A 27,924-nucleotide genomic window follows, 5' to 3' on the forward strand; every position below is an offset into this window, starting at 1 on the left:
CTAACTGAACACAAGCGAGCGGCAGGACTGCATGGATCCTTGTTGCCGCCCCCTTCCTTTCCTACGTGCCCGGCCGCGGAACGAGCATAACGCATTCCCTTTATGTTCGCAGGCTACGGCTGCGTTCTAGGAAACATGAGACGGGTGAGTTATACAGAGTCCGGGGCGCCGAGCGGCGGGCCGCTGAATAAAGCTGAGAGGCAGCGGCGGTTCGTGTGGTTTCAGCTCAGGAACTTAAAACGTGAACATGTGAGCAGGGAATGGGCGACTGGACTCGGGATTATACACGACACAGAGACACACAGGGAGGGGAGCTGAGCAGGTAATGACCGAGTTTTCAAAGATGGTTTATTGTGGTATTTTTGTTTATGTGTTGAATTGGGTATTTTTTTTATGGGATGCGATGCAGTTGTTTGTGTTTCGTGTGACATGATGGCAGTGTTTGGCAGGTCTGGACATAGGGATGGCACCGTGTTAGGGCTATAACTTTACCGGGACTAGACGTTATGCTGACCCATCGTTTATTTACTGGTGCATTGTAAATAATATGCCTCGATGGACATTGAAGTTGAATGGACACCTTTAAATAGATGGATTTTTTTTTTCATCTTTTAGATTTGTTTTAGGGAAATTAAGAGAAAATGCATTTAGAATATTCTACGGTGGATCGTGTAGAATTATTATATTGAGGATAAATTAGTGATCCCATCAGCATTCGGTTGAGGTGAATCATTTCAGACTCGTCAAACGCGTTTTAAGAAGGATGACACCTTGACAGAAGAGTAAATTCATCTTTACTCTTCTATGGTTTATTTACTTCCCATTCTGGCTTTAGCCAAGACGGATCATACTGTTGAGCATTACTTAACAAGTACTCATTCATCATATTTGATACCAGTTCATCTTTCTTCATTCTGCAAATTTGAAAAAGATGCAACGACTCGAATGCGTAAGGCTGCTGCATCCACATTACGCAGGACATGTAATTTAAGCCACAGCGCGAATAGAAGCTTGATAAGTATATCCAGACAATTGTATTTGCATAATAAAATATAATGTACATTTGTTCCACAGGAGAGACGCGAGGATACTGTGCGAGCTCCAATCAACGCCATCCAAAAGGAGGTTTATTGTGCAGTGACCACGGGGGAATATACCTCGGCGAAGATGAATACCATTGTTTTTAACAAGTTGAGCAGCCAGGTCCTGTTCGAGGAGAAGGCAAAGGAGGCTGAGATGAGCAGCAGAAACTATTTAGAAGTCATGGACGGGCAACATCCAGACCTTCTTTCCAGTAGCCAAGCCATGAAAGACAACGCTGCCAGACACAGGAGAGCTGGGTATGTCAACCATCATATCTACACTTATTTATCAAATGCTATGACTTATTTTTTTTGTCCGCCTTTGAAAGTTTGGAAACTTCCGTTGAGAATTAGGTAGAATCAATTAGACAACCTACAAGTTATTATATGGCCCTCAACGATTTACCTCAATTATGCGTAATTGCGCGTTTACGCATAAAGGAATCGGTAATAACAAATGTATGCCTGGCAAATTAATTAGACATGAAACAAAGTAAGTTATATTTTAGCTTAATTCAATAGGCAGTCGGATGTGTATACTTAATGGACTATATAGGCCGAATTAGGAGATTCTTCAATGTGGAATAAGCCATTGGCTAGGGCAAATTGCAGCAATGTAACCTAATCTGATTGTTGTTCAATTACATGGGCCCAAAACGAGAAATGTATGTGAAACAATTTCTCCTCTGGTCTTTATTAAGCCTTTCAGTTGGTGTTCAACTGAAATTAATAAGTAGTTCAGCTCGTGTTCAGTAGCGTGTTTAAAATACATAGTTTACAGCCTCCATCTGGTTCCAATAAATAAATGTGCCCTTCGACTCACCGTGTGGTCTAGTCAATCACCTTTTTTCCCAAATCAAAAAAACAAGTCCTACATTTAACATACATATAGTGCGTTTGCACCAGTAGGCCGCCTGTGTATATTTAATGTCTATTTGCAAACAATGCTGTATAACGAATAAGCCTTTAACCTATGATCATTATCCTACACACGCACGGATAATTGGCTACAGTCTTGTGTGGAGGACTGAGTTTGCGGCTGGGAGAGTGCATGTTGCTTTGAAGTGTGTGTGTGTGTGTGTGTGTGTGTGTGTGTGTGTGTGTGTGTGTGTGTGTGTGTGTGTGTGTGTGTGTGTGTGTGTGTGTGTGTGTGTGTGTGTGTGTGTGTGTTTGCGTATGCGTGTTTGCGTATGCGTGAGCCCTTTATTTTTGTGTTACTTTGGAGGAGATTCAAGGATGTTTGGCGGCTGTAGAAAACAGCAAATAATTCCACCTAGTTGTCTACGTGCTGCGTGTGTGTGTGACAACCAGGCATATAGCCTAGAATGTTCAGAACAAAAAGTACTAATGTTCTTTAGGGTGTTCATAAAGATCGAGATTACAAGGAAAATATTTGTAGAACACAGACCTCAGTCGGCCCTGAGATTGGAAGAAAATGTGTTACATCTGCGGCAAAGTTTAGGGCGAGATAAAGTAGAGAATACGCAGGCTGCAGCGCCATAGTGACATCTACAGGTTCAAGAAAACCTGAAGCTGTCTGCAGGTGAGATTGATTCAGAAAATATTTCAGAACAATGTTGACCAATCAAAGAGAGGCACGCATACTGGTAAAACAAAACATATAAATAAATCTTGTGTTCATAATTTATTTTTACATTTTAAAATCCCAATCTAATCCTTGGAACGTTGTTTTTTGGCCTATATGTAATTTTCCTCCAGAAACACTTCCAAAAACAGTTCTTGAGTGAGTGTATTAAAAACAAAGAAACTGATTTCTTCTCGAAAACATGTTTGTTTGTTTGGTTGCGACATCAACTTGTGGTTGCAGGGAACTCTATAAAATGTAGCGACCATTTCCAACCTCTCTTTCCTTCACGATACACTTTAATTGCACATTGTTTATTTCAAGAGGGCTTTTGCTCACGAATTTGCACACACTCATTACATTTAGTAATGTAAGCCTAGTTGTTGGGAAAGTTTGACGTTGATTGTTGTGTTTTCTTTTACATAGTTGAGCACTGCAGTTATTCAAATACAGATGTTACCGTTGAATACGTCACCTGAAGCGATGCTGTGCTAAAATGATAAAAATGTTACTAGATTTTGGTATGTGACACACAACACACTACCAAAACACTTTCACTGAGACTTACGTTTTATTCCCAATGTTTTCCCATTTAGGAGGGGACCCAAATTCGGTGTGACGTGAAAAGTCCTAAAAAAACATGGCACACACACGGCCAATAGTGAATGTGTCTCGTTCTTGTCGATCAGGGCCTAGGCTTACTATTCCTGACCCATTCGTTCCTCCAATGCAGGGGTCGTCCAAACGGCGGAAAGGTGCGACATAAACGTCAGGCTCTTCAGGACATGGCCCGTCCACTGAAGCAGTGGCTATACAAGCACAGAGACAACCCTTATCCCACCAAGACGGAGAAGATACTGCTGGCTCTCGGCTCGCAAATGACCCTGGTACAGGTGAGGACCTTGGCCTATGAACCATCCCTCTCTGCTTTCAAAGCAGGCTGACCCCGCTAGAGGGTTGAGTTTTTTCCACAACAAATACACACAGTGAGATCTTTTAATCATTGATTGGAATTATTGGTTTTTGTCCCCTTTCATGTTGATATGTTTATACGACCGTACAATTTGACCTTTTCAAAATCCTAACTGCATATTTATTGAACAGTAGTCTGTTGGATTTTAATCCGCATTGATGTATCCTTTTAGATTACAATTTACATCTTGTTTCTCTTTCACTCTCTTTCATGCTTTCACAATCTCAAAATACAAAGTTCAACAGTGTGTCCGCATGAGTCTGTAAGACTGTGCGCGTGCATGTGTCTACATCTGTGTGTGTTTGCACAAGTCTGTCAGTTTGGTGTCAAGTGCGTGTGTCTGGGAGCCAGTCAGTGTGTGTGTGTGTCTGTGTGAGTCACAGTCAGTATGATTGTGTGTTTGTTTGTGTTTGTCTGGCACGTGCAGCTGCATTGAAACGGTATCATCTGTCTGACAAGGTCAGCAATATGGCCTGGAACTCTATGGAGGTCTATTTGCAGCCCTGGGCCACACAGCCTAATGTGGTTCTCATTTGGGGCCTAATGAAGCTGTTTGTCTTGGTGAGGGACAGACCCAGGAGTACTGGCCTCTCACACACACCGCACACACACACACACACACACACACACACACACACACGCACGCACGCGCGCACACAAACACAGGCGCGCACACACACACACACACAAACACAGGCGCGCACACACAGACGCACGCACACACACACACACACACATACACACACACACACACACACACACACACACACACACACACACACACACACACACACACACACACACACACACACACAGGGGAGACACACACACACATACACGCAGATACAGACAACACACCAACCCCATACTCACAGCGGCAGGTCTCGATACGGTTCAAGTTTCACCATTTCCAAGCGAATCAAAGATTTGCCTAATTTCATTACACATTCATACAAACAAATAGACAAAGTCATCTTCATTGTTGGCCTTCACAGTCAAATCTAATCACAACCACAAGGAAAAAATAATCTGAACTTTTGTACGTCATAAAAAAATCCTTTTTCTTTTGGCCTTATTATTGTATTTCTAGCTAATCAATGTAGAGCGCTCCCCACTTCACTCCCCTTCCACCCTGGGCCCTCTCCCCCACCCTGGGCCCTCTCCCCCACCCGGGGCCCTCTCCCCCCTGCAGAGGGGTCATCCATGCCCTCCTGGCTGACGTTGTTGCTCTTGTCTGGGAGCCGTCGTCTCTGTCTCCTCCACGCTACATGTGGCGCTGATGAGCCGTCCCTACGCCCCCCCCCCCCCCCCTTCTCGCCCTCCATTCACATTGAGCCCTGAGCTCGCTCGCCCCCTCCCCCCCGTGCCATGCCAAGGCACGACCCAGTGAGCTCAGAGGCTCCAGACAACGGGAGACGGTCTCGGAGAGAGAGGAACTCTGCGCTGTATTGCAGCGCAGTGAGGGGGTCACTGGAGGGGAATAAGTGTTCCAGCATGAACCTGCTCCACTCACGTTCACGCACGCACGCACGCACGCACGCACGCACGCACGCACGCACGCACGCACACACAAACCGCTCAGTTCTCCTACCTTCCCCCGCCCTAACTTCATAAGTCGCTTGGAGCCTATTGAGCGTGACACGTTATTGTAGTAGAACATCTAAATGGTCCGCCCTGCCGGCGAAACAGACACAGGTGGTGACTCAAGTGGCCATTTTTTTTTTCTTCTTCATTGCAACTCGATAAAACTAACTCTTGGAGTGGAGAAACATTTTGTTGGGGAGTTTGACCGTCTAGCAAACCGGGCTTAAGGGTGCGAAGCGAAACAGCAACTTGAGCAACTTAATATTATAAAGATCATTTTTCTCTCTCGCTCTCTGACTTTCTCTCTTTCGGGGTCCGTGAACACTTGCGAGAAGGTCCTAAGTTCACAAAGTAAAAGCTCTATTTTTGTAATTTTGTTTGTTTTTCAGATGATTTAATTCATTAGTTGTACTACCTCTGTATTGTGATAATCACAAAAATCCAGATGGTTGTCTCAAAGTGCTGGCAACAGACTTTTATTTTCTTAACTCCAGCAGTTCCAACTCTGTCCCTCGGTGTAATTGAAGGCAGAGAGCAGACGCATATTTCTTTTCATTCTTTCAGAGAGGAGAGTCTCCACTTTGGCATTGAATGTTGAGGTGTTGCGAAGGAAAATATTGACGGATGTGTCTGCTGGCACCCAATTACCTCTCTCTCTCCCTCGCTTATCTTCCTCTATCTCACTGTATATCCGTCCCTATCTCTTTCAGACTTTTTACACTGACAAATTATTATGTGTGTTTATTTTACAGATTTTTTCTTACTAAAATTGTCCCCCCCCCCCCCCCTTTCTCTCTCTTTCTCTCTTTTTCTCTCTCTTTCTCTTTTTCTCTCTTTTTCTCTCTTTTTCTCTCTCTCTCTCTGTATCTCTCCCTCTCTCTCTCCCCCTCTCCCCCTCTCCCCCTCTCTCTCTCTCTCTCTCTCTCTCTCTCTCTCTCTCTCTCTCTCTCTCTCTCTCTCTCTCTCTCTCTCTCTCTCTCTCTCTCCCTCTCTCTCTCCCCCTCTCCCCCTCTCTCTCTCTCTCTCTCTCTCTCTCTCTCTCTCTCTCCCTCTCTCTCTCCCCCTCTCCCCCTCTCTCTCTCTCTATCTCTCCCTCTCTCTCTCCCCCTCTCCCCCTCTCCCCCTCTCCATGTCTCTCGCCCAGGTCTCCAACTGGTTCGCCAACGCGCGGCGGCGTCTGAAGAACACGGTGCGGCAGCCCGACCTGAGCTGGGCGCTGCGCATCAAGCTGTACAACAAGTACGTGCAGGGCAACGCCGAGAGGCTCAGCGTCAGCAGCGAGGACAGCTGCTCGGAAGGTGAGACAACCCCCCCCCCAAACCCTATCACTACCGCCGTCACCACCGCCATTACCCCCCCCTCGCTAGGGCCTGACGTGCGCCTCTCAAAAAGTATAACCTTGTGTCGAGGCGACGCAGCAGCAAGGGCTGTGATTAGTTCGCTAACGTGAAACCGACTCAGATCCAAAACAGGGTCAGGTCTGCGTGGAAGCGACTTCGTGGTCATTGCGTCGCGTCAACGTTGAACCACAACCGAACCTCAAAATCGGCCGAGTAACGGGAATGTCGTCGCGAAGGAAGGGTTCTGCGACCAAACCTTTTTCGCCTCGACATTCCCGTTTCTCGGCCGATTTTCAGTTTACAGTTCTTTAAAACGATGAGTAGAACAAGAAGTATCGTGTGTGGCCGCAGAACCAGAAGAAAGGACCGTGATTGCCAACGTAAAGTTGGGCGACTGCATTAACCCCCGCAGACAACGTTCAGCATGTTTACAATATGAAGGGGCATGAATCTATTATTTTGTTTTTTATTCTTTAATACAATAACACAAGTATAAATCAATTGTCTCTTGGACACAGTGGTTGTGAAGGTGGATAGTGTCTTTGCCTCTCAGCTCCAAGACCTTCCTCGAATCCTCATGGTACCCCGGTCTCCCTGACCACCCACTTCCAAAGACAAGCCTTTTGGGCTGTAGTCGGAGAGCCCAAAATGATCGACAGGTGTGGACGGTGTGTCTAATGCCGTACCAGCCTGGCGTCCAATTTAGAGGGTCTGTCCTTAAACAATCCAGCTGGGATAGGCCCAACAATTTCCCCCAAAAAAATGGATGGAAGGATTTTGTTTAGCTCTTACTTCTATGTTTCGAAGAAACATTTGTTTTCTTGTTTTTCTTGCCAGTTTTGCCCACATGGCATAGATGTTCCCATGTAATATATAACCGTGAAAACCATAAATCAATCTCGTGTCGAACGAGGCAATTGCTTTATCCTCTCGGAATGGAGTCAGATGACTCATAACCATGTTATGTACAGTACACGCCGCACAAGGCACGCTACACTCTCCCTTATTAGTCCCAGCAGGATGCTTTGCTATGCATCGCAATGCTCAGGGTCCAAAAACAAAGCATGTGTACGTGTCTGTGTGTGTGTGTCTGTGTGTGTTTGTGTTTCCCAGGCCAGCGACGCTGTGGGCCCGCCGAGCATTTGACACGCTGTCATTAAGATACCCCACCAGAGTAGACTCTCTCTCTCTCTCTCCCTCTCCCTCTCCCTCTCAGCCCGCAATCGAGAATGAGTGTCTGACTGTCAGCCATGCATTTTATTACAAAAGCGCACTCACTCACGCATACTCATGTCTCACTGATGACTCACACACACACACACACAAAAACAAAGACACACAAGCACACACACTCACACACATCATAATGATAGTGGGACATGCTCACGCCAACCCATTGTAGGGCACACAGAAAGACATGAACACACGGTGACATTGTGAGAGCAAATAAACACAGAACAGCGTTCCATAATTTCGACTACAAAAGGTATCAATTAAAAAGGACCCAAAGAAGCCCGAAACAGGGGAGCCAGAAGACAGCAGGAGGATGTCTCTTCGTGGTCCCTCATTAAGCTCTCAGTGGCGCAGCGAGAGGCGGTGTGGCCGCGCGGTGGAATGCGCCGGTGGTGTCTGCATTGTGTTTACCTCCACCGCCCGCACCACCGCTGGGCTCTATCTCCCAGGCTCCTCTCTCCCGCTGTCACATTATGGTCAGTGGCATTCACACCCCCCCCAACCCAAAGACCGGCTCCCTCTTCTGGCCCGTGGGCCAGAAAAGCGGGGCCCCGGCCATTATGTTCATAAGCCTTCTGGCTTTTGTTCTGGATGCTATTTACAGGGGCCCCGCGTGACTGACCCCCACGGACCCCAGGCCAACATTCCTCCGGCTGTCCTGAAATGGACCTTCCCTACCCGCCCTGCGCGAAGGGTCTTGCTTTGTGAACCCCCCCCCCACCCCCCCGCGGAGCTGGGGTCGCACGGCAGCTTAGCACGAATAAAACATTCTGTTTGTTTAGCACCTAGTAAATGAGCAGATATAGGGCCGAATTATAGCCATGAATAAGCTTTCGGCTTTTTTTATTTGGTTTATTGGATCGTGACAAGGACTGGAGAGTGAGTGGGGGGGGGGGGGGGGTTAGGGTCTGGGCGGGGCGTGGTATATGCTTACCCTCGAAGGATACATGCTAACTCTCCCCATGTGTTTCGGATACCTGAAAGCCGTAATTGTAATCCAGTGGGTTGCCAAGTTTTGAGTCGGACCTTAATTGCGCCCCTAGCGTCTTGGCAGAGGGATGCTATCAGGGGGCTCGAGGTTAGCCTCTTGATCGGCCTCCGTCTGCCGCAAGGCTGCCTTCCGTTATTTATTTAATTATTTACTCATTCATTCTTTTATTTTATTTATTTATTATTTGTTAACATCTGTACCTTCCCCCCTCAGCGTGGCAGTCTCATCATGTTAACATCTGTCCCTTCCCCCCTCAGCGTGGCAGTCTCATCATGTTTCCCTGGTATTCTTCCAACAGGTGGCGTAGAAACGATTCGTTTCTGCCCAGGGATTGCAGTGGGTCATCCGCTACAGTTTCGTAACCGGTCTCAGATAGACACCGGTAATGACCCCCCCATCCCATCCTATACCCCCCCCCCCCCCCCCCCCACACACACTCTTTTAAGGCAGTCCTATCAGCTTGCCCCTGGTTTGAAGTGCGAGTGAAGTTTTAATGTTAGGTTCCAAGTTAAAAACATCAACATAATCATTTCGTTTCTGGAAACTCCTTTTTGTTTAAGAAGCTCTGTAATGCAACCCAAAATCCCCCCAAAACATAAATGTTGAACCTTTTTCTTCTACCGTGAACTGTCCCCGGAATAACACGCCGCATTTTGTCCCCTTCCCCTCCCAGACGGCGACAACCCCCAGCGGACGGCGAACGGCGTGGGCGTGGGCGAGCACGGCCAGCCCATGTACCAGAGCGTCATCAAGAAGGAGGGCTCCTCCGGCGTGGTGGGCGTGGCCATGGACATGGGGGCGGGGCTGCGGTCGGCGGCGGAGCCCGACGACTACGTGTCCCCGCCCAAGTACAAGAGCAGCCTGCTGCACCGCTACCTGAACGACTCGCTGCGGCACGTGATGGTGGCCAACGCCGTGATGGACGCGCGGCGGCGGAACCACTCGGGCTCCTTCAGCTCCAACGAGTACGACGACGAGCTGCTGTCGCCCTCGTCCTCCGAGGCCGAGGCCAACTTCGTCTACCGGGCAGGTGAGGAAGACGCTGGTGGCCGCCGACTGGCTCTCTGTTTCTCAGTTGTTGTTTTTTTTTTATAATTCTGTGCTTTATTATAGAGTGAGATGATATACCTGTGTTTAACCAGGGAGAAATCACATTGAGATAGATATCTCTTTTATAAGTGAGCCCTGGCCAAGGTAGCAGCACACAACGAACATAGGACGGACAACGGTAGTCAATAGAGACCGATAGAGAGGAAGGTATGGGAGATGAGAGGGGAGGACATGCAGCAAATGACCAAGGGCCGGATTCACACCCTGGTCGCTGCTGCGATCAGGGCTGGGCCTATATGGTAGGCACTCTGCCCGGTGGGCATTCCGGGCGCCCCAGTTTCAAGGTTTTTTGAGTTTCGAAACTGTGTCACAAGGATGTGGATGAACAAAAAAAAGAATTAAAGCCGACCCACAGAGAAAGGAAGTCAGGCACACATCACAACCGTCCCGAGAGATGCCAAACACCCACGTTTTTTTAAGTGTTTTTTTTTTTTGTCCTTATTGGGCATCAAGAAACCCTTAAAACCCAATCCTCTCTCGGCTGCTGTTCTCTGTTGTTTTGGTTCGCCCGGCCCCCGTCGATTCTGGTTTAATTTCCTGCCTCTGTGCGTCTCCCCGTATCGTGTCATTCCACCGCTGTCTCCGCTTACACCGTGCTCCGCTACTTCTGCTCCCGCTTAAGACTCCACTCCCGTACCACCGCACTTCAAAGATGCAGAACCCCCCCCCCCCCACACACACACACACACACTCCAAAAGAAAGACTCCCCAGCTCTTATAACTCGGTTATTATTAGACGCAAGCGAGGAACCCGCAACATTCTCCGCAAAACACATTGCAAACACACAGGGCGGTGCGCACACACACACACACACAAACACACACACACACACACGCACCGCGGGGGGTCGCGCAACCCAATCGCTCCTCGGCGTCAGATCACACACACTCCGACGGCCCCGCGTGGCCCCTGGTCCCGACCTCTGCTGCTGAGCACACAGAGGAATTTTCCCCCGGCGTGTTCCTGCTCCGCGCGAACCGGGTTCTGCAGACAGCCAGACACAACAAGGCCATGTGCCGCGCGGCTCCCTCTCTTTCATACTACTGTTTGGCATGCCTTTGATCCTGCACTGAGGTCCTACGCGGCCGGACGCCGTGTGTGTGTGTGTGTGTGTGTGTGTGTGTGTGTGTGTGTTTGTACATATGGGGTAATTTGTGTGTGTGTGTACATATGGGGGAATTTGTGTGTGCATGGCGGGGGAGAGGGGGGGGGGGGGGGGCGGGGCACTGGCATATGCGCACCTGAGGCATTCTTAAAAATAAACAAACGCATGCCTATATTTGTACATGTGTCCTGTGCACACCCACGTCCAAAATAGTTTTTCATCAGATAAAAACAAAGGCGTATGATCATTGTGAAAGGTCGGAGTGAGGTGACGGAATCTCTCGGCCGTGACTCCATAAAAAGGTGGGAGGGTTTATGAAAGCACATCATGCAGGAGTGGCCTGCTGCCACTTTGAACTCAGCGTGTTTAGGTGCCTTTAGGCCAGGCCTTGCGCAAAAAACTAGTCCACCAAACCTTCCACTTCGGCTCTGCCCCGGCTTTCCATTAAACAGGTGCTCTGGGCCAATCACGGCCCTCCAAGCTTTGGCGAGAGCAAGTTCCTGGCTGTTTGTTAGAGGAACACTGAGATCTCTTTGTTCAAGAGCAGAGTTTTCAGGGTTTAAGGTAGCAGGGATGTTTTTTTATGTGTTGTTTTGTTTTAACCTTAGAGTAATGTGTTTCAAATTACCCAGAAAAAACAGTGGAGTAATTTCAGGAATCACGTCCTACATGGAGGAAGTATGTGTGCGTGTGTGTGTGTGCGTGGGTCAGTGTGTATGTGTGCGTGTGTGTTCTGGACATAATGTTCTATCCTTTCTATCAGTGGAAGCAGCAGAGGCACCTGTTTGGCCCCAGATGGCACAGAAGAGAACTTTGCGGTTTACTCTCTTTTTAATCACGAGGTAGAATTTGTGTCTGTTCTTCCTCTCAACCTTCAATATATTTGGTTTGTGTTGAGACACATACAAGTGTTATTATTATTGTCGGTTCCAAAGTCCCACATTAATCCACTCCCTAAGTGGTTAATTCCAGGCCAAAAAGTCCAAAGACTACATTGTATAATTTGAAATAAACCTTGAAATTTGTCAAAGATGGTTGAGGGACAGAACACCAGTTTTTTATCATTTCCTCTCCTTCTTTCTCCTTCTGTTTCGGCTCATTCCTGATATTTTTGTGGTCAACAAGTTCATCTGTCAAGTCCTTTGTCCTCCACAAGTACCGATTGCCGGAATTTCAGTAGTGTTTTTTATTTATTTTCAGAAACACTAAAGTCAGAAAGCTAGCAAGTGATTTGGAGACAAAAAAAAAATGAGAATGCAAGAGAACAATTAAGAGACGTGTTTATGACTGAGTGAGTGAGTGAGTGAGTGAGTGAGTGAGTGAGTGAGTGAGTGAGTGAGTGAGTGAGTGAGTGAGTGAGTGAGTGAGTGAGTGTGCGTACGTGCGTCCGTGAGGCGAGAAAGCAAGAGAGGGGGAGACGACAGAAGAGGGGGAAATTAAAGCAAGATGCGACAAGCTGCCTCTGTTTAGATTTTGGATATTCCTTTCCTATATTCTTCATCCTTTCCTATATTCTTCATCTTTCTTTAACCCAACATAACACTATCGTGATTGGCCTAAGCAACAGTGGCGTGCTTGGCAGCCGCCGGCCCATTGGCCGGGAGGGTGCCTGAAGGGCTGGTTGGCTTTGGGCTGCTGAGCCCCGTGTTATCTATGACTACAGAGGGCAGTCAGACGTGGGGAGGAGATGGTGGGTGTAGATTTACTCTGTCCACTCGCTGGAAAACCAGACTGCTGCTGGCCCTGAAACACAGTGTGCCCGAATCACGCCCACACGCACACGCATGCATGAACACAAACAAAAACACACACACACACACACACACACACACACACACACACACACACACACACACACACACACACACACACACACACACACACACACACATACACACACACACACACACACGTGCATGCAAGCACACACAAACAGCGTACAGAAAATTCACAATCATTGCAAACCATTATAAAGATTTATACAAAATGAATCTACATTTAGAAAACAGACAGACAGACACACACACACACACATACACACACACACACACACACACACACACACACACACACACACACGCGCGCGCGCCCGCTTGCGCACTCAAAAAGTTCACAATCACAAAACGAAGCCATACAAAACACACACACACCCACCCCAATGGGGAGTTTTCATTGAAGACAAGAAACAGTAGAATTCCAATGCACATGCCAGGGATTTCATGCCAAATGACCCTTTAATGGGATATTAAATGGCAGGAATCCGGCTGAATGTTTTTCTTCTCGGCTGGTACCAGATTTCACCCTGTCTGATGTGATAGAGATCATTATTTGGCCAACTAATTCCCTGACTCTCTTTATGGACTGCAGTGTGTTGGTCAGACCTCGCAAGCCGGCTTGTCATTGGTCGAAGCTCTGTTTTATAGAGCGGCGTTAATAGCTGTACTGCTGAGGAAACGGGAGACATTTTGCATCAGTCCATAGTGGTCGTAACCAGCGTAATGTAACGCGTCACAAGAATAATAAATACCTCAAAGTGTTTCACCTTAAAATGAGTCATTTAACCACAGGAAACTTTCACTGATGTAGATATAGCCCTTTTACTGATACTTATGTTATTCTTGGTATTTAAGTTAATTATGCCATAATTACATTATTTAACACCGGAATAAAAAAGTCTGGCACGTTAAAGAGCCAAAAACATTATGATATGTAATCTACTGGTGTTTGGAACGCCATCTTGTCGAAGGGGAATATCTGCTAGATCTGTGTGTGTTTCACTACACACACACCACGACACACATCAACCTGCGTTTAACGATATGGGCGCCGCTTAATTGTCCCAGCGGCAGGCGGCAGTTAGCGAACAGCTGGGTCGGAAATATTTTAAATGAAAACTCTATCGTTTTTTTTTTTTTCGACACAGGGGCCTCTGCGGTCCGCTTTGGGCCTCTGAAATTAGGTCCCAGCGAGCGGCCAGACGATTATTGGAATCCCAGTTTGCACCACTTGAAAGGGACCGTATCCCCCCCCCCCCCCCCCCCCCCCCCCCGATAAACGGAGTAGGCTCCGCAGCAGAGAATAGTAACTCTAATACGGAAAAACTGGGTTTTGGGTTTTCCACCGCTCCCTGGCTTTCTCCTTATGTAGGTTGGAACCGGGCTCGGAGGGCAGGTGGAAATTTATAACCAACGGTTACGATGTTTGAGATAACCATCCAAAGCAAAGTCTTTGTATATTTTTTTAAACCGACAGGATTTCCTCAACGCTAAATTCGTTATTTGTCCTTTTAAAGACAAATGCAGCAGTGTTATTCACGGGGGGGGGGGGGGGCGATAAAAAGACCCACAACACAACATGAATATGACTGAACGGTTGGCCGTGTGGACGAATGCGACCCGTAGGGAATAGTGAAGAAGAGGGAGCAGGAGACAGTGGTGAGAGCGGGAGTTGGCATGGTTACAATGCCTGCCACTTGTTGGACAGTGATGGATGACGACCGCTCACCTTAGGAATCTAGAGCGGTGGATAGACTGGCCCCGCCCCTCTTTCCACAGTTTGACTCGGAAAGAGGAAGCAGGGAGACAAGAGGCGAGTTGTTCCGTGGGACCGCTGCTGGCCAAGGCTTGCTGGGCTCAGTCTGGGCTTAAGAGTCTTTTAATGGGGGAGATGAGCGGGACTGGGAGGGGGGACCTCGTCCAGGCCAACGTTGAAGGGGCTGCCTCGCCTTCAACACAAAGCAAAGGGGGCCGCTGATTGAAGCCGTTGGACTCAATTAACTCAAGCTCTGTTATGGTTTTCCAGATCGGTCCCTGAAGTACCCGAGCAGCCAAAGGTCCCTCAGACACACTCACACACACGCAACACACACCCACACACATTCTGGTCCCGGCGTAATTCAAAGCTCACGTTTGACAGCAAGACAAAGAGGTTTTTACTTAAGATATTTCCCAAGGGTGTATATTTGTGCACAAAGTTTGTTTCTGTCTCCACGACTGTGGTTTGTACAACGGATGCGAGCATAGGTGGCTGAGCAATCAGAGCAAGGAAACGGCCTTGGCCCTTTCATTAGCATGGAAAGGTAAATGAGAGCGAGGGCGGGAAGGATGGGGAAAACAGGGAAAGTGAGCCTCTTTGGTCGTTAAGGGAGGATGCAGGCTCTCTGACCACCGTGGCCTGGGCGCGACACAGCTTTTAGAACCAGACACTGATTCATCCTAGCCACCGGGCCAGGGCTGAGCAGTTAACAGACACAACAGCTATTTTGTTGCGTTGTTTTTGTTTGGTTTTAGTGTTTTACGCGCGGCTCCCATGATGGCCGGGCTGGAAGAGTATGAAATAATGAGCATGGCCAATCCCTCAACCTGATCATTTAGGAACGGTCAGCACTTAGGCACACACACACACGCACACACACACACACACACACACACACACACACACACACACACACACACACACACACACACACACACACACACACACACACACACACACACACACACTAACTCACACACATCGGTGCACTGCTGGGTGGTTTCAAGCACACACCCGGCTGGCTACAGTCAGGGAAACCAAAGCACTCAGCACTGTTCCGTATAAAACACCCAAATTGCTTCCATTTTTAGAGTTGCGTCTGAAACAATAGACCGACATTGTGTTCCCACGGGACCAAAAAGAGGGGGGAGGAGGGGGGGGGGGCGTGGGAGAGACAGAGAGAGAGAGAGAGGGAGAAAGCCTTAGAAAAAGAGAGAGACGGCGAGGTTTAATGATGGAGCAGAGGTGTGATCAAGTGCATGCGGTGCAGAGGCTTCAAACAAACACAAAGTGCAAACTGCGGCCACGCAGCCGACCGCCGCAAAGAGTGGCCACCTCACCATGTCGTGAGCACCGTCAGAAAACATGTCATTTGCTGAACAACAGGGTATTTCGGGGGTTGTCGAGAACATTAAAAAATCCTCCAATGTCTCTCAGATGGCCGCAGGTTTCCACCCCCCCCTCCCCCCCACACCCCGCCCCCTTTTTTGCCTTCCTTCCCCTCACACGAGAGCAAAGAGAGAGAGAGTCTGCTGGGTCTTGTAGTTTTTTGGTACGTAGTCCTTCCACACATGCAGGACATGATAAGGAATCCGTCCGAATAATTAAGCCTCGTTAGGCATTTGCTGCTCACCGAGGGCCGCTTCTAGGTCAATGAGGTGGTGGGCGGGGCTACTGTTACCGTGGCGAGTCATCAGCCCTGGGTAATTGTGGTCTATACTCCGTTGCCATGAGCTCAATTTATGGCCTCGCTAATGTGTTGATTCTGTTCCCATCTCTCTCTCTCTCTGCCTCTCTCTCTCTCTCTCTCTCTCTCTCTCTCTCTCTCTCTCTCTCTCTCTCTCTCTCTCTCTCTCTCTCTCTCTCTCTCTCTCTCTCTCTCTCTCTGCCTCTCTCTCTGTCTCCCTCTCTCTCTGCCCCCCTCTCTCCCTCTCTCTCTGCCCCTCTATCTCTCTCGTCCTCTTGTCTGTTGTCCTGTGACAACGGTATCCATGTTTACCATCTGAGGCGGGCCGGTGTCACGCCACTCTCAGAGCGAAGGTCCAATTTTCAAGACATCATCTCCTCCCGTCGGCATGCAATGGTCCTTATTTTGCGGCTTTTTTGAGCCGCTAACGTCATCATGACAACTCCAGACAGAAAGTGCGTGCCATGAGAGAGAGAGAGAGAGAGAGAGAGAGAGAGAGAGAGAGAGAGAGAGAGAGAGAGAGAGAGAGAGAGAGAGAGAGAGAGAGAGAGAGAGAGAGAGAGAGAGAGAGAGAGAGAGAGAGAGAGAGAGGATGCAGTTTTCCTTGACAGGGCTGTTTAATTCTGTCCTCTCTCTGGGCTGATGCAGCGAGACTTCTGATTAGCTGCTGTTTACTGGCACCAGGCGGCAAGGCCCGGGAACGTCTGCGTCGCAATTATTGTATCTGCGTCGTCCTCACCCAGCACCACTGGAAGTTGCCCATACTTATTTCTTGGATGCCTGCTATCTTTCCCCCTGCCTACGGTGCAGTCCATCAAAAAACCCATGTCATCTGTTCGGCAGCCATGGAAAAAAGCTATGTAGCGCAGATAAAGCAGTTTTGCCCGCATGCGCGTGTGTGCGTGCGTGTGTTTGCGGCGCTTGCAATGTGCTCCCACAAGGTTGTGTTAAATCGTTGCCCTTCAGAGTTGTGTGTCAGTAGGGGAAGGAAGCATGTGCGCGCACGCAGAATTCCTGTTCACGCACAGTGCTTCGCTGGCCGTCCACGGGAAGCAGACAGCTTGGACAACCCATATCCTACTACTATCCTACAGGAGAGAAGGAGGGAGGGGGAAGAGAGGGAAAGGGAGAGGGAGAGAGGGAGGGCGGGGGAGAGAGGGAGGGCGGGGGAGAGAGGGAGGGCGGGGGAGAGAGGGATAGCGAGAGAGAGGGAAAGAGGGACAGAGAGGGAGGGGGGCAGAGAGAGAGAGAGGGAGGGAGGGTGGGTATGAGGGGAGGAAAGAGAGGGACAGAGAGTGGGAGAGGAAGGGACAGAGGGACAGAGAGAGACGGAGGGAGAAGGGGGAGAGCGAGACTATTAACTGGGAGAGGCAGTCTGAAGCAGACTTGGCAGGACGCGGGCCAGACGAGTGCCAAGGCATCGCCAAAAAATCGTTTGCAGGCTCCCCTTACCGCTGCGAACACTGCAGACAGTTCAAATGTATCTATCTGCATGCATATACATACGGATATAAAAAAATGGATGAGACGGAGGGCCAAGCCAAGCATATGTATTTTAGTCACCGTGGCGTCAGCCAGAACACACACACACACACATCCACAAAGTGTTGAGGTTCGCTCTCGCTTTAAAAGCGGAGATAAGATCACTGGTCGGCAGTAGGAAGGCGTAGTGGTGTTTCACTGGAAGCATTCGTCACTCAACACCGCCCGGTCTCAGCAGCACTCAGCTCCAGTCATTCAGCTGCCTGCCGTGCTGGGATGCTCTTCCCGGCAAAGGCCCCTGGATGTGTCACGGCTCCAGGGTTGATGCCGAAGGACAATTTTGTTGCAGGGCAAACAAAAAAAAGATTCGACCTTCAGCACGATGACTCACCACGGCCGTGAGTCATCGCCGGCGTCCACCTCCTCCTCATCAGCTACCGATTGGTCTGTACCGCGTGAGCGGGCGAGCGAGAGAGCGAGGGTCATGTGATCAAAGCATTGTTCCGTGGGGGTCGCCGCAGGTCAGCCCTTAGCGGATCAGAGCGGCGCAAGTTAGCGCCTCACTCATTTCCATAAACCCCACCCCCTTATTAGTGTGTGTGTGTGTGTGTGTGTGTGTGTGTGTGTGTGTGTGTGTGTGTGTGTGTGTGTGTGTGTGTGTGTGTGTGTGTGTGTGTGTGTGTGTGTGTGTCAGCCCGTTTATCTTCCTCCGTTGGTTTGTACATGTGTTTATTTGTCTGTTGGCCTGTCTAATTCACCTCAGCCCTGGGTTTGTACAGCAGAGGCTGCTCTGTTTATTGTTGTGTGTTGCTAACAACAACGCCAGATGTTAATGATGACACAGGACCGCTCTTCTTCCCCTGCTTCTTCTTCTTCTTCTTCTTCTTCTTCCTCTTCTCCTCCTCCTCATCCACAACAATCACCACCACTCCTGCTCGTTCCCGGAGCAGGTGCCCCACCCCCTCCACTCTCACCCTCCACTACAGCCCTCCCCCCCCCCTCCTCCTCCCCCCTGTGTTTGTTTGGCTTGTTATTCAGTTGGTTTTTCACCTTCCCTCACTCCTCCTACTTCTGCCTGTCCTCTCCCTTCATTACCCTGCGGTAATGTTAAGTGAGCTAGTATTTTTGGACTCGGGGGGCGGCAGTGCCAGGAACCATCAGACCTCTTTGCTACCCCCCCCCTTGGCGGCCCATGAAGCTCCACTGTCAGAGTGGAGTGGACCCACTTTCAGTAGCGACCTCGTAAAAAGCAGTTATTCTGAAAAAGCAATATTTGTGTGTGAGGGGGAGGTGAGGGGGAGGTGAGGGGGGGGGGAGTGGGTGAAAATAATGGGGGAGAAAGAAGACGCCGAGATTTATTGAGGCTTCGTAGTGTCTTTGGCAGAGCTCTTGTTTTAAAAAATCGGACTTTTAGATGTTTTAGGCACTGGGCTCTGGAAATAGTTCTTTTTTATTACAAGTAGTTGCTCCCTTCCAGAGGCATGTGGGATAGGGCGGGGCGGGAGGGGATGGGGTCGGGGAGGCGGGGGGGGGAATTGGAGATGTGTCTGGTCCGAACCAACCAGGGATTGGACACGCTGCTTGAGGAACGCTTTCTAGGAGCATCCACCCCACCTGCAGTAAAACAGGTTTTTATAGCATCTGGAGCAGTAGCTCCCTCCACAAACAGGGTATGGACTCAGGCCCCGGGAAAGCAACATCTGGGTAAGCAGTGAGCGCAGAGCTGTGTGGACACCGCCGCCACCAGCAGCGACCGGTTCAGGGGTGACGACACTCCAGTCACCAGCTGCGTTCGCGCGGGGCTGTTGCATGCACGAGTGTTGACAGTGCTCTGTAAACACTGAGCTTACAGCAATCTATCTTGTGCTAGATTATCAACCTGCCCCTTCCCCGACACATGAAAAACAAGAGTAAATTGTGCTGCAATTACAGTGCCGTTATTAAGCAAAATAGACCAATCTTCACTTCAGGACTGGTGTTACTCAAGGAGCTCAACAGGATGAAGATGTGTGGAGAGAGTGTGCATTGCTTCTACGTGCTCTGGATCTAGAATCCTACTCTGAAGTTACACTAGAATCACAATGTGGCCTTATAGTCATATAAATCTATGTATGGTGGATGAATATTGTACAGTAAACTGAGTTATAGTACAGACAAGGACAAAGTACAATTCATAATTACATAGAGGAAAGAAATAACTGCAAATCCTTGAATTCCTTTTTGATGCCTTGTGTTGTGCTCTGACTAACCCTTAACTTACCTCAACCTCACCTTACCTTAACCTCAGAGAGGGGACGGAGAGCCCCTGAACCAAGAGTGTACTTCAGCACACGTGAGGGAGGCGAAGATGAGCGGAGTGATAAAGATGAAGGAGGGGGAACGGAAAAAGGAAAGGAAAAAAGGTCTCACAACCAAAGCGAGATAATGGCTGGCGGAAAAAAAAATAAACCCCCTGAAAAAGATAGGGCGTGAGGGAGCTACGGCCAGACAACAGAAAATGCGTGGATTGCGATGGAATGGTTTGGCAAAGGGAAATCTCCTCAAACGGCAGGCTGTCCTTCTTGGTTATCGTATCCCGAGCAGTCTTGCCTGTGCGTGCAAGAGCAAACACGCACATGCACACACACTCTAATCTGCTCCGGTATTTCTTTCAAAAAATTACTCAATAGAATCACTGGACGTGAGGATGAGAGGGCCGGAGGGAGGGAGGGAGGGAGGGGGGGGGAGGAGAGAGAGAGAGAGAGAGAGAGAGAGAGAGAGAGAGAGAGAGAGAGAGAGAGAGAGAGAGAGAGAGAGAGAGAGAGAGAGAGAGAGAGAGAGAGAGAGAGAGAGAGAGAGAGAGAGAGCAAGTGATTGAGAGAGAGGTGGTGACAGGAGGTTGAAGGTTGGAGCATGCATCAATCCGTGGAATTCCACCATTACCAAGCGGACTGGGTGACGGCCGGACATTAAATAATTGGGGCCCTTCAGCCCCGGGCCGGGGAAGGTCCACGCGGGTCGCCTTACATGCTAGCCTAGCGTATCATCGGGGGTTGATTAGGCCCTTGTAGCGCTTTGCTAATAGCCTGCGGCTGCAGATCTATAGCTCTCCGGGACACACAACATTTGGGAGATTGAGGTGGCGTTCTTAACTCGTGGCGAGGGAGGTATTAAACTCATCCCAGTCTTTACTGGTGCTTTTATCAGTGCTGAGGCCAGCATCGCACTCTATGAGAACCACAGTCAGAGAGGGACACTAGATTTTCATTAGCAGAGAGAACATTAAACAACCGCCTTGCTAGAATGGGCTTTTATAGCGGGTGGTGTCGTGTTGTAGGTGGTGTGTTGTGTTGCAGTAGGCGGTGTTGTGTTGTGGGTGATGTCATGTTGTGGGTCTGCAGAAGTCCAGTCTTCTCTAATGGTGTGTGTAGTAGAGAGTGCTCCACCTTACACTGAGCTGTCCGTCCAGCACACAGCCACATTCACTGACAGGAACTGACAGGGAACTGTACATTACAGGGGAATGTGCCTCAGGTCCCATAAGTGTAACCGTCGTTTTTCTAGACAGAAATCTCTTTTGAGAGTAGCCTACGCGTTTAGTTATTTCAGGCACCGTCTCTCTGGGATTAAGAAGAACCTTCTCATAAACTCGGAGTATAAACTCTGTGTTTGGCTAACTTAGGAAGTAAGCCTGAAGGTTGCATGACTAGAAAAGGGCGACATTCTGTTCCTTTTTGATGACCAACGTGCAGCCAAACTTTTGTCAATGTTCTCAGTGTTGTTTAAAAAAAGTCACCTTAAGATGTAGCTCAGATAGGACATATATAATGGGTTTAAGAGTGCGCACACGCACACACTCAAGCACGCGTACACATGCACAAACACACACAGAGCACACACACACACACACACAGAGACACACACACACTCACACGCAAGCTCCATCTCTTTCACCCTTTTGTCCTCTGAAAAGTAAACAGGCTGGCTGGGACGCAACAAAAGTTGCATTTCATTGTTTAATGACTTTGCTTTTCCCTCTCTAATGTTTTACATATGACAGAGATTGCTCCCATTCGACCGGTAAAAAAAAAGAAAGGGCAGTCATCGATCTCTCTGTCTCTCCCCCATAGTCACTCATTTTACGCTCGTGTTCAATCTCCGTGCCTCAGACATCACAATTACGTTGGCCTCGGCCCATTTGTTTTTTAACTCAATATTAGCGAATGGAGCTTATGACTCATGAACAACCATTTCCCCTTCTTCGGTTTTATCCTATTAGTCACCTTGTTTCTCGATGGCTCCTTGCAAAATGTCTCATGTATGTTCCACCGTCGCAATGAAGATGGAAAGCAGAGCAGCACGCCTTTCTGTCAACGCAGACCTCACACCAGCATTTAGGAGTACGCAACCACACGGATGTAGAAACACACACACACACACACAGAAAAACACACACACACACACACACACACAGAGACACGCACACCGACACAGAGACACGCACACACGCGCAGGCTCACAATTACTCCCTGAGCTCTTAAGTTCAACTGTGTCTCAATCAGTACCCATTGGCCCCGTCTGAAAACGAACCTCTCCTTTTCCTCTCGTTTCAGAAACCATGGAGCATGGATCAAGTAAATGTGACGGCGGGTGAGTGTTCAGTGACCCTTCTGACAAACGCGAGTGCGGCTCACTTTCAAGGACTTTAACATCACTCCTAGAACACTCACACTAGGGCTAATGATTTGGGGATTTAATCTAATTGCGATTATTTTGACCAATATTGCGATTGCGATTTAGTATGCGACTTTTCTTTTTAAAGTTCTTATGTTCTGTATAATTCACAAAACAAGCAAGAAATCGTTCTGTAGTATGACCAACACAACATTGGAAGCAGTCAACATATAAACTACTCTTTCCTTTAGGCCATTCCTATACGTCGAGATGAATTGATATTTTTCCATCTTTATTTATGAATTGTAAATAAATACATATTTAAAAAAAGAAAAGGATCAATTAAAAAATCTCAGCGTTTATCGTAGCCTTTGCGATTTGCAAACAAACCATTACATCGTGATGTCTGTTGGAATTAGATTCATCGTTCAGCCCTAACTCACACTGAGGTTTTATTTGCAGCCAACTGTTTTCCCCTACACGTCCCAGACCTCACTAACGTACACTCGTCTTCCTCTGTGTGGCCAGGTCCATCGGAGTGGTGGTCGGAGGCATGCAGAAGCCGCGGGCAAAGGGCAAAGACGAGCGGTACTGGCGGGAGATCAACGCCGCCATGGCGCTCACCAACCTGGCCCAGGTGGACGCCGCCGCCGGCACCACCAGCTGCATCATCCAGAAGTCGTCCCACATAGCCGAGATCAAGACTGTCAAAGTGCCCATGGTGCAGAAGTACTAGCATGGGGAGGAGAGTTGGGTACCCCTCGCACACCACCCACACCACCCAACCACCACTCCCTCTTGGGGAGGGAAGGACGATGCAGAATAAAAACATTCCTCAGAGTTGAACTCGGTACCTAGAAAGAAGAGAAGGTTTGTGAAGAAAGTGGGGAGGAAGGAAGGACGGAAGGAAGGAAGGACAAGAGAAGGCTTCCTGTGAGTCGACGTGTGACACGTGTGTTGGAAAGGCTTCAGGTGAGTCAGGCGACCGGGACGATGAAGACCCCCTCTGCGTTCCTCGCTAGTGGGACGTGTTTATATGAGGCGCGACCGGGGCAACGACCAGACCCCTTTTTATTTGTGTTTTTTTACCCGGTGGGCTTGTGCGTTTTGCGGTTGGACACGATGGACAAGAATGACGTCAGTATTTCCTAAACGAGACACTTTTGTAATGTTAACTTATTTTGATTGCGTACGATTTTCTTTCCTTGGTTACCTTTTTTTTTATACTATGAAAGTTGTATCTCGCCAAAGTGCCTTTTCTTTTTGAAGCAGCATCAAAGAGCTGATTCTAAAGGTGCCTCTTTGGAAAAACGGTGAAGGATATTTTCTACTTCAATTTATCTCAATATAAATATATACAGATGTTAAGAGGAATGGACATTATTCAGGATTGTTTTTTTTTTATGAATGAACCCATGCAAAACGGTTTGTGCCTTAGCGAGTGAATGAGCTCTGCCTTTTTTGCGAGAGACCTCATGAACTCAAATAGCACGCTGTACACACACACACACACACACACACACACACACACACACACACACACACACACACACACACACACACACACACACACACACACACACACACACAGACACGGAAATGCCCAGGAGCGTTTCTCTCCCCCTCCAGCAGCATTGTGCTTGTTTTGTCTAAATGCCTCATCTTGACTGGATACTGAGCTCTCTGTTTTGTCTCTGTCGGACGCTGGGGGCCGGGCCGGCCAACAATAACTGGGGAGACATTCAGATGGCTTGGCCCTGCCGTGTGTTGATAAGCAAGCAAACGCCTCCAGCATCTCCCTCTGGAACCCCGCCTCTCAGTCTGGCGTTCGTACGACTCCTCTCCATGTCAGGGGGTTATGAGCCGCTGAAACATGCACAGATGCTGGGCCGGGACTGAGGGAAGGGTGAAGTCAGTTTGTGTTTTTGTTTTTTTCCCGCAAACACATTCACACACATCTTACTTATAGGTTTTAAACACGAGAGGATCATCACCCAAAAAGGGACGTATTTTTGTATTTATTTCTGTGTTATCGCTCGCCTTTAACGTGGGCAGGGGTGCCTTTGCTCAAATGTTTCTGCTCTGAACAATGTAGATCGAGATGAATCCCCCCCCCTCATAACCCAGTCCCCCCCCCCCCCCTCTCTGATCCAGCCGTTTGATCCTCAGCTCTCTCAGCTGTGGAGAATTAACTTCAAATTGCTGTTTACAAGCAGACAGAGGGACAGACTTGAAAGTTAGACTTTTTTTTCTCCACACGTCTCCCCCATTTTTTTTCATCTCCTTTTTTTTGTACTTCAGTATTATCTCTTTGTCAGCCAGCAAGTGTTCAGAGTGCTTGTTTGATTGAGTTTGTATATATGTGGTTGTTTCGTTTCTAGCCACCCCACCCCCTAAAACCTCCTTCCTTTTATTTTTTCACTCGGTTTTCACTTTAGCCCGAGCGCATTAAGATGCTTCTAACGTGATCCGATGGAAAAACTCTTCTTTGAATGCTTCTAAAGTATGTACAAGCGCACATGTTATTTACATTGCAGCAAAACTACGCCAAGTACAAAACCTAAGAAAGAAATTAAGGTTGAAAACCATCGCGACTAAGTGAAATTGGCTCTCGGTCTGCTGACTCTTTAAAAGTTTATGCGTAACTTCACGGTACTGTTTGTGTGATAAAATGCCCACTTGTTTATTCGTTGTGCAGTTTTTGGCCTTTCTTGTAACAACCCCAGCCTGGACTCGCGGTTGAGAACAAAAAAGAAAAAGAAGCTTCACAACTTGTTTCAATTCCAACATTTTCTTATTTCTTTCTCCCTGGAATTGCTAAAAAGTATATTCAACAAAAAAAAAATATGAAGAGCTGCACTTACAGTAAGAAACCTCAACTTGTGCAAGGGTTGTGGCAGGGCATTCAGGATGACAACAGCCATGCGTTTACTTTACACGCTGGTGAATGACAGACAAAACCGAAACCGGGGGGGAAAAGCCTATATAATATTCCTGTTGGCGTGCCTATGGAAGCATAACAAAACACAATCACGACAGACGATCCTGAGGCTCTTCTTGCTGGGTAGGAGGTGGTGGTGGTGGTGGGAGGGGGGGGCTCCACATGTGTTTTGTATACACCTGATCCGGGTGGTGGCAGCCGCAGGGTTTCGTCAAACCTCCCCCCTGCTTAGTGTGTATCCAGCAGCTCTCCTAGGTCCTCAGAAGAGCCGGCGGGGCCGTCACACGGAAAACCCGGCCTCTCTCGGGGCGAGAAAACAAGACAAGGGGGTGAAGGTGGTTTTAACCCCACTCCATCCATCCCCACCACGCTTACACCACTCACACGTACGCGCACACACACACACACACACGTTTCCTATTCCAACGGGCTTGTCCGGAGAGAGGTCTGCTATCACCTACACACAAGACTCAGCGCAACGGTTTTACGGCCAACTGTACTGTACTGTACTTTTACATTTTGACAGCTCCTACAACTGCTCCTCTAGCGACACATGAAAGAAAAGAAAAAACGGTTTACTCTTTGACGTGATATGTTTTAAAAAGTTTATAAATTATTTAGGAACTGTAAAAAAAAAAATATGACAACGAAAGAAAAGTGGTCACGATAGTTTTTGTTTCAAAAACAAATTGCTAAGTTATATGAATTGTGTTGATGTTTTGTTTTCTTTTGAGAGAGACTGGATGTTTATCCAATGACCAAATACATATCTTGTTGAATTGTCCGAATTGCTCTAATGTAAAAGTTAATTTTTTGTAAACATTGTTATCCTCTCAAAACAATGAATAAACCTTTTAATGAAATACTGTCTTCTTTTGTCTGATAACGTGTAGATATACATGCATACGCAGTGTCATTTGATAACGTTTATCTCAAATACATCAAAGAGCTTGCTCTGCAACCAAACCTCGGGGATGATTCCTAACTCTGATTAACCCTAAGTGTTCTACTTACCTCACATTTGTTTAATTTAAGCTCATCTCATGGCTATGGTTAATTCTACGCTCTGATCCATTGCTTTGACTGTTCGCCAAATATACAGAATTCTCTCTCTCTCTCTCTCTCTCTCTCTCTCTCTCTCTCTCTCTCTCTCTCTCTCTCTCTCTCTCTCTCTCTCTCTCTCTCTCTCTCTCTCTCTCTCTCTCTCTCTCTCTCTCTCTCCCCCCCCCCCAACAAAGTGAACATTTGTTTTCCTGCTTTGCGCTCTGGGAAGAAGAAGTGCATGTCCCCATGCCGCGGTCTCCGTTTGTAACCATGGGCCATCCATTGACATTGATGGTAATGAAGGGGATGTTTATTTACAGTGCAGAGGGCAGGGTGGTTTCGGAGAGCTAAACAAACCAATCAGGGCCAACCCTCGGAGCGGCCCAGTGTATACAGTGGTGCACATCAGCTGAGCTGCATGTGCCACGTTACACACATTAGTGGTTCGGGGGGGGGGCACTGTTTGCTATCTCCTGTGTATTTGTTCTACCTTCGGACGGACGTCAGGAATTTCACTTTGTTTGACCTGAAATCGCAATGCTATCCTTGTGTTTGTTACGCGCTCAAAAGAGGCCTTGTCCGCGAGTGGAGCAGTCTTAGGTACACACTGGTGTGGGTGTGTGTCCAAAAAAAAGAAAAAAAGCTTAGAAAACGTAAATCTTCCTCCTGTCCTGGGCATATACCTTTCTTTTTTTTTTTTTTTTGACACTCCATACCGGTAGGATGAACCGTTATGGGGCTCTGAGTCCGGACGCGTGACGCTGCCGGAACACAATGGAGCCATTGAGCCGGCGGGTGTCTGGGTCTTGTCTGAAGCACCCCGGTTCCTCGGTGCAGGGAGAGGGAATTTATAGTTCACACTCTGTAGACGGGCCCGTGTCTCTCGGAGGCCCGGGCCCACATCCCCTTCTCCCCTTATTAATGGCTCTACCATGCCCGGGCCGCTGCCACCGGGGCCCGGGGCTCCTCTCACGCCAGAAGAGGACCCAGACGCAAAGAGCTCCGAAATAATTTAAAGAGAGATAGAGTGAGCGGCCGCGGGGGGAGGGGGGGAGGGTTAGGCGGCTCGCAGTGAACAGTGCGAGAGCTGCTGCCGCCCGGGCGACGGAAGGGCCCTGGGAAACAACTGCGGTCATGTGTCGGAATCAGTCAGTATCAAGTCACAACCAATCAACACGGAGAATCACTCAGCGGTCGGCCGGGAACCCAGGTAGCTCCGCCGAGGTTGTTCTCTGTTCCCCCTGCAGATTCGCCGGGTTCTGAAGCCAGCGAGACCTCAGTGACCACCGCTCGCTATGATCACTCACTCGGGATACTTCCCCCAAAATAATCCTATCAGGTGGTTTGACCCCCGACTCTCCTGCTCTCTCATCCGTCCTAGCACGGAGCTGGCGCTGCCCCTACCTTTGCTGAGCCACATTTTCCATTGAGAAACTTAAGTGATATTCCATGCTGTTGGGGTTTTTCTAGCTCCATTCTAGTTTTTTTCTTCTTCTTCTCCTCCTTCTTCTTATTCTTCTTCCTCTTCTTCTCTGACCGTGCTCTCCCTCCACCTCTCCCTCTCCCTCTCTCTCCCTCT

General features: G+C 48.4%; 1 protein-coding gene across 1 annotated transcript; it reads left to right on the forward strand.

The window, feature by feature from the left end:
- On the forward strand, positions 1-26,158 carry mkxa (mohawk homeobox a). Its single transcript, XM_030349530.1, has 8 exons — positions 1-322; positions 1,075-1,340; positions 3,401-3,560; positions 6,369-6,522; positions 9,087-9,170; positions 9,462-9,818; positions 22,300-22,336; positions 22,889-26,158. The coding sequence occupies exons 2-8, from the start codon at positions 1,168-1,170 to the stop codon at positions 23,094-23,096; spliced, it is 1,173 nt and encodes a 390-aa protein (XP_030205390.1). The 5' UTR covers positions 1-322; positions 1,075-1,167; the 3' UTR covers positions 23,097-26,158.
- Positions 26,159-27,924: the final 1,766 nt, after the last annotated feature.

The sequence above is a fragment of the Gadus morhua genome, chromosome 23, assembly GCF_902167405.1.
Source record: "Gadus morhua chromosome 23, gadMor3.0, whole genome shotgun sequence".
Classification (NCBI taxonomy): Eukaryota; Metazoa; Chordata; class Actinopteri; order Gadiformes; family Gadidae; genus Gadus; species Gadus morhua.

Excerpts from the sequence above, each read along its gene's own strand:
- mkxa (XM_030349530.1), top strand. The coding sequence starts at position 1,168 with ATGAATACCATTGTTTTTAACAAGTTGAGCAGCCAGGTCCTGTTCGAG. Across the intron at positions 9,171-9,461 it reads CCGGTCTCAGATAGACACCG|ACGGCGACAACCCCCAGCGG; the intron begins GTAATGACCCCC and ends TTCCCCTCCCAG. Across the intron at positions 22,337-22,888 it reads TCAAGTAAATGTGACGGCGG|GTCCATCGGAGTGGTGGTCG; the intron begins GTGAGTGTTCAG and ends CTGTGTGGCCAG.